This window comes from Haliotis cracherodii, unplaced genomic scaffold (assembly GCF_022045235.1).
Source record: "Haliotis cracherodii isolate W230 unplaced genomic scaffold, xgHalCrac1.p SCAF_4, whole genome shotgun sequence".
In the NCBI taxonomy this organism is placed as follows: domain Eukaryota; kingdom Metazoa; phylum Mollusca; class Gastropoda; order Lepetellida; family Haliotidae; genus Haliotis; species Haliotis cracherodii.
The window spans coordinates 62,977,810-62,985,289 of NW_027266297.1; the positions used below are offsets into that span (position 1 = coordinate 62,977,810).

The 7,480-nt window shown below is 45.9% G+C and overlaps 1 protein-coding gene across 2 annotated transcripts in view; it reads left to right on the top strand.

Annotated features, from left to right (window-relative positions):
* The window catches only part of LOC139478801 (uncharacterized), a 33,941-nt gene extending 29,666 nt beyond the window's left edge, over window positions 1-4,275 (top strand). For both annotated transcript variants that reach the window (XM_071261431.1, XM_071261432.1), the window contains one exon: window positions 358-4,275. In XM_071261431.1, the coding sequence (XP_071117532.1) occupies window positions 358-1,776 (1,419 nt within the window). In that variant the 3' untranslated portion in view covers window positions 1,777-4,275. The remainder of the gene's footprint in view (window positions 1-357) is intronic.
* Window positions 4,276-7,480: the final 3,205 nt, after the last annotated feature.

A 7,480-nucleotide genomic window follows, 5' to 3' on the forward strand; every position in this document is an offset into this window, starting at 1 on the left:
TCTCATTCAGTTTCTAGTTCTAATCAAGTGGGGGCATGGGTGGCCATGTCGTCTAAGGAACTGCAATTCGCTGTGCAGAGTTGGACACGCCAGAAACCTATGGCTGTGGGTTCGAATCCCGGTTCGCCTCGATTATGTTTCTAGGTTTGTCAGCACCATACCCGTTCTCGTGGGTTTTACCGAAGTGGTAAACGTCTAAGACCTGCATCCCTTCGCGCTTTTCTCCCACATAAAACTTGAATAGTGTTAAAATTCGTGTTGGACCCAGCTCACTACAATCAGGTTGATAATAACTGCAAGTAAAGTTCACAGCATAGAGAGTTGAGACAAATCCCACGAATATATTTCTGTTTCCAGACAGAAGCCACTCACCGGAAGTCAAGCCAAATGGGCAAGGAGGACGTGCTCCAGAACGGTTTCCAAGGTTACAAGGAGGGATACGAAACCCTCTCCCAGAATAAGTGGATGCTGAAGCTCCGCCATGTTCTGCAAACAACCATCTGTCCCCTGTTGCTAACCCTCACCACCCCAAATTTCGTCATCATCCTGTGGTATACAGCTGTGCACTCCGATGGCAGTTACAGCAAGATGGCGAACGTCTTCCAGGGCAGATCCATCCTTGGAGGTCTGCTGTACATGTGGAGTCAAGTCCGACCCCACAGCACTGTGATTTCTGCAATACTTGTCGTATACAGCATATATGCTCTCGTCACGATGAAGCTCCTCCCAGGCAAGACTGTGTATGGACCCTTGACCCCCAAGGGCAATGTACCCGTGTATAAGGATAACGGCTTCACGTTTTTCATTCTCACTATGGTGCTATTTGTTGCGATTACAGCATTCCTGAAGCAACTTGGTATGACCCCAACAATAATATACGACCAGTTTGACACGGTACTATCAACCCTGAATATTTTCAGCCTTGTATTTTGTTTATTCCTATACGTAAAGGGCATAGTTTCCCCCTCCTCGACTGACTGTGGGGCAACGGGTAATTTCATTTTTGACTATTATTGGGGAACGGAATTGTACCCAAGAATCTTTGGCTATGATATTAAGGTTTTTACCAACTGTCGGTTTGGTTTGATGGTCTGGGCTCTTTTGGTGTCGATATTTGCCCTTAAAAGTTACGAGTTGCACGGATTTGTTGACAGTATGTTTGTGTGCTGCACACTCCAACTTGTTTACCTGGCCAAATTCTTCTGGTGGGAGGCTGGATACATGAGGACCATTGACATCATGCTTGACCGAGCTGGCTACTACATCTGCTGGGGCTGCCTGGTGTTTGTGCCAGGGTTCTACACGTCGGTAAGCCTCTACCTCGTCAACCAGCCCGTCATTCTCGGACCTTGGCTGACAACGTTCTTCCTCACATGTGGTATGCTCTCCATCTACATAAACTACGACGCCGACAACCAGAAACAGGCAGTACGGGGCGCTGACGGCAACTGCGTTATCTGGGGGCGCAAGGCCGAGGTAATTCGTGCAAAGTATCAACTTGAGAGTGGAGAAGAACGGGAGAGCATTCTCCTTGCATCCGGCTGGTGGGGCTTCTCCAGGCACTTTCACTACATCCCCGAGATCCTCCTTGCTTTCTTCTGGTCAGTGCCCGCCCTCTTCGTCAACATCATGCCCTTCTCCTACACCATCTTCCTCACCTTCTTGCTGATACATCGCAGCTACCGAGATGAGGCCAAGTGTTGTCAGAAGTACGGCACCTTTTGGGTGGAATACTGCAAGAGGGTGCCCCAAAAGATTGTCCCGTACCTCTTCTAAACACACGTGGCTGTTGTTTCATCGAAAATGTGTTCCTGATTAAATAAACAATACGGTGTAGTAGTATTTTTAAATTCTCGGTTTGTGACAGTTTATCTGTCGAGGCACAACCACAAACTATATGTGTTCATTCAAAGGAGGACGCATAGGCAATCACTGAACACACAAATACTATCTACGTTGACTTTTACGTGAACTGTCACCGTGTTGTGCTGGATACCCGCCAAAGATTTATCAACTTCTTGCCTTACCACCATCGTATATTGGTTCTAGGTCATTCGATGCGCACATGTTTTATCTTTGTTGGTTAGCAGGTTAACGTTGTACAATGTGCACGAACGCAAAACTCTGTGTTAACGGTTGTGTTAGCTCACCTGGATCAAATATCCAGTGTCGGAATACTCGTCCGTGGTCAGACTTTCCAAGTTGATGGTTGTTTACATTCAATTATATAGGTCACTTAGGCCCATCCACGTTACGGACGTCTGTAGTAGACACTGACATTACATCTACGTTACGGACGCCTGTAGTAGACGATAAAATTACATCTACGTTACGGACGCCTGTAGTAGACAATATTACATACACGTCACGGACGCCTATAGTAGACAATAATATTACATCTACGTTACGGACGCCTGTAGTAGACAATATTACATCTACGTTACGGACGCCTGTTGTAGACAATAATATTACATCTACGTTAAGGACGACTATAGTAGACAATATTACATCTACGTTACGGACGCCTGTTGTAGACAATAACATTACATCTACGTTACGGATGCCTGTAGTAGACAATATTACATCTACGTTACGGACGCCTGTTGTAGACAATAACATTACATCTACGTTACGGACGCCTGTAGTAGACAATATTACATCTACGTTACGGACGCCTGTAGTAGACAATGATATTACATCTTCGTTACGGACGCCTGTATTGCATGCGACTGCAATAGTGAAAACGCATCGCATCGTTGCATGCACAATTGTGTAAACATTTGATCACGTCGTGTCTAAGCAGATGGTTTTCAGGGGACTTATGTGCTATTGTGGCATAAGCTTGCACCATCACACATGTACACAAGTTTCAGCAGTGACACAGCTGACTAAGCAAAAATGATGAGTCCGCCATCTGTATCGATCCCATTGTCACCAGCTCTCATGGATGTGCCCACGGCTTTATCCTTCTCATTACACATCTTGCATATTTTATCTTTGTTTCCATAGCAACGATTATCAATGAGCATAAACCGTAACCCAAGCTAGAACGTCACGTACTTGTGTGCGACCCGGGACCGACAGGGTGTCTCAGATTCAAAGTTTACAATTGATAACCCATCTCGCGGTGGTCTGGTGTCGCAAGACCTTGCGATAATGTGCTGCTGCTGCAAAAAAACAAAAACAAGACTAATATTTGAACTTTTTGTCAATACGCTGTGGTATGCGTACGCGTGTCCCTGGCCTGGTTCTCATCGAACCTCATAACGTACATTGGCATGATATTGTTTCTGGCAGATGGTATGATGATTCCTGTTCAGGAATGTATCCGACAGAGACTGACTAACCCCATCCATGAATGTCTTCTCCAGACGGACAGATGGATGACAAATTCAGCCCATGAATGTACCAGATAGATAAATAATATGACAAACCTCGTCTGTATATATCACTGACAGATTGACAGATGGTACGATAATCCCATCGATATTCTGGAAGACAGGTGACCCGTTTCCATTTCTTGTGTACCTGATTCCATTTCTTATCGATTTTCATATCGATAAATAGGTTATTGCTCCGGACGGGTTTGGGTTTTCCGCGTTATTTGATCAAATACGGTACATTTTGTTGATTGTAAATATTTCATATACGACCTCGGCGATAAAATGTAATGGTATTGTTGGTATCCGGTAGAGTGGTATTTCGTGGGAATGGGGGATTCTTGGATAAAACAACTCCAATACATTGTCAGATGTATATTCTAGTCCCAAATACCTCATTACCTATGTTGCACCTGCAACTGTAGAGCCCAGGGCGTCGTTCAACAAAGCGATCTTAGCGCTACGACTATCGTAAGCCTATGTTAAAGGATGGGAGTTACGATCATCTTAGCGCTAAGATCACTTTATGGGACGGGGATCAGGACGATTCAGATTCAGAGCAACTAAATGTGCAATAAGTATACATGGTCTATCTTTCCATGACCTGTGGATTGACCTACGAGACATATACCACTAGTCCCATCTGCAATATCTACAGTGTTATCAGTGGGTTTCCATGACTTTCGCCAACCCTACATGGAGTTCCCGGACTCCTCGAGTGTGAGGTCGGGCACCTGCTGAGAAATATGACGACGAGCTGGTGTCCACTCAGGGTGAATAAATGCAAGAATTGATAAACAGATTTATAAATGCATTAACATTCATCCAATATCGTTTTTTTGTGATCAATATCGTCTTGCATGTATATTACATATTTTCTGTATATAAAAGAATTGAAAGGAATCATACTGGTCTTGCCATCTTTAATCAAGGACTTGCTTTACTGTCCTAAATGAGTGAGTGAGTGAGTATGGTTTTACGCCGCTTTTAGCAACATTCCAGCATAATCACGGCGGGGGACACCAGAAATGGGCTTCACACATTGTACCCATGTCGGGAATCGATCCCGGGCCTACGGCGTGACGAGCGAACGCTTTAACCACTAGGCTACCCGATCGCCCACTGTCCTTAATGTGTTTGGTCTAATGGGGCTTTGAACAGTGTAAGTTATATCACGGCGTGTCACTTGTTGTGTGATGGAAAGCCTGGTGTAATGTTTGTTTGTTGTTTAACGCCGCACTCCATATTCCAGCTATATGACGGCGGTCTGTAAGTAATCGAGTCTGGACCAGACAATCCAGTGATTGTCATCATGGGCATCGATCCATGCAGTTGGGATACGATGACATGCAGCGAACCTGACCACCCGTTCCCGTTAGTCGCGTCTTACGACAAGCATACTCGCCTTTTAAGGCAAGCATGGGTTGCTGAAGACCTATTCTAACCCGGATGTTCACGGGTCTGTTATGCGGGTGTAGACGTTTACCACTGGGTGGCGCCACCGACAACTGGGCAAACCTCCAGCGACTTCAGTAATGATACAGTACAATTACTTATGTCTTGAAATCAGACCACCTCATAAAAGAAGTCAAATGTTTAGCGTACATAGATACCCCGCTATGGCTTGACAGTTGCACGGACAAAGCGAATGGTTGATTCGTGGGGTTCACGAGAACATCCATGGCGAAATTAGGGCGAATCTGATGCTTGTATCTATGACAAGCGAATCCTGGAATCTAAGGGACGCAACTCCGTACGGCTATGGCGATCACCCAGCCAGCCAGTATAAGATCAGATAAAAAGTGTTCAATCAAAAATTTAGAATCTGTTGTATACTTGTTTCGACACAACTTATCGAGGGTTATCATTCATGACAAAAGCTAACATTTATTTGACGTCCAAATGCGCTAAATGGTGTTCTCTTTAAACACGGCGTGAGTGAGTGAGGGTGATTTTACGCCGCGCTCAGAAATATTCCAGCTACATGACGGCGGTCTGTAATTAATCGAGTCTGGACCAGACAATCCAGTGATTGACATCATGAGCATCGATCTACGCAGTTGGGATCGATGACATGAATCAATCAAGTCAGCGAGCCTGACCACCCGATCCCGTTAGCTCTTACAACAAGCGTAGTCGATGTTTACGGCAAGCATGGGTTACTGAAGACCTATTCTACCCCGAATCTTCACGGGACGTATTTGCATATATTCTGACTCGGGTCCCAATAGGGTTCCTCGTATTGTGATGGAATAAGGGGTGAGATGGTGTGAAATGGGGCGTGACATTATTGCACTTATGTAGCACCTTATAGTGCTTGCCCACTGAAATACCATGCCGCAGGTTAACATGGATACCTCATTCAGATGCAGTATACTCCTAGCCGACCAGTCCTTGGTTGATCTCCGAAATGTTGAGCGTCAGGGTTAACCCCACTTTAACGTCTTTTGGTATGACGCTGGATCGAACTATCGACGTTCCGCTATCGGGGTAGACGGTCCATCCACCAGACAACCGATGCGGTACCTTATGGTGCAAGAGTGTTGGTTGTTGTTTGTTTGTTGTTTTACGCCTACCTCAGCAATATTCCAGCTATATGACGGCGGTCTGTAAATAATCGCGTCTGTAGACAATCCAGTGATTATTATCATGAGCATCGATCCACGCAATTGGGATCCATGACATGCTTCAACCAAGTCGGCGAGTCTGACCCCCCGATCCCGTAAGTCGCCGCTTACGGCAAGCATGGGTTGCTGAAGACCTATTCTACCCCGGACCTTCACGGGTTGGTAGAAGAGTGAGCGATTGAGTGAGTGTGTATGGTTTTACGCAATATTCCAGCAATATCACGGCGGGGTACACCAGAAATGGGCTTCACACATTGTACCCGGGTCTTCGGCGTGACGAGCGAACGTTTTAACCACTAGGCCCGACCGTCAATGGTTTTAGAGGAAATTCATATCAAATATGAGTAAGGTCAGTGCAACCCGATTTGAACATCATTTCCGTTATATAACGGCGTGTCAGCTTGACGTGGGAGAACCAAAGTGATGTATGTCTCAGACACTTACCATTATGGTGAAACACAAGCACGAACAACGGGAATGGTGATGCCACACCTAGGAAGATAATCAGGGCGAGCTGGGGTTTGTGGACCAGTGCCATATCTCTGATATTAACGGGTGACATTGGTAGCCATCACATAGGTTAAGGCTGTTTTTAACAGACTTCAAGACATTTGGATTCATGCAGTTCACGGAAGGGTTTAATGGAAGGTCCGTGTTCGGTGTACCATTATTGACACCCGGTGTTTAGAAAGTGCAACGTATTAAGCAGTGTGTTCACATGGACAGAGTGAGTGTCAGCTACAACTACGACTACGACAGTACATGTACGTACTTCCTAAGAGAGGGTACACGGGCCTTTTTGCCCCCCCCCCCCTACACACACACACACACACACACACACACACCTCCGCAAAAAAAAGGAAGAAGAAGATAAAAGAAGAGATTTCTGGGAAAATCTGTACCCCAGTGCCCCGTGGCTCAACATACGAGGGGCGGTCGGGTAGCCTAGTGGTTAAAGCGTTCGATCGTCAAGCCGAAGACCCGGGTTCGATGGGTACATGAGTACGGTGTGTGAAGCCCATTTCTGGTGTCCCCCGCCGTGATATTGATGGAATATTGCTAAAAACGGCGTTAAACCATATTCACTCACTCACTCAACACACGAGTCACTGACTCACTCACACGTCAAAATAGGTGACCGAGGTCAACATGAATATATACATCCCCCGCCGTGATATTGCCAGAACACTGCTACATTCAATCACTAATTCTTACGCGGGTCTGTGTGCGTGTGTATGTGTGTGTGTGTGCGTGTGTGTGTATTGTTTTACGCCGCTTTTACTAATATTCCAGCAATATCACGTCGGGGCACACCAGAAATGGGCTTTACACATTGTACCCATGTGGGTAATCGAACCCGGATCTTCGGCAGGGTGAGCGAACACCTACCTCACCGCCCTAGACTTTAGAGACCCATGCTTGTCGCAAGTGGCGACCAACGGGATCGGGTGATGCATGTCTTCGTATCTCAGT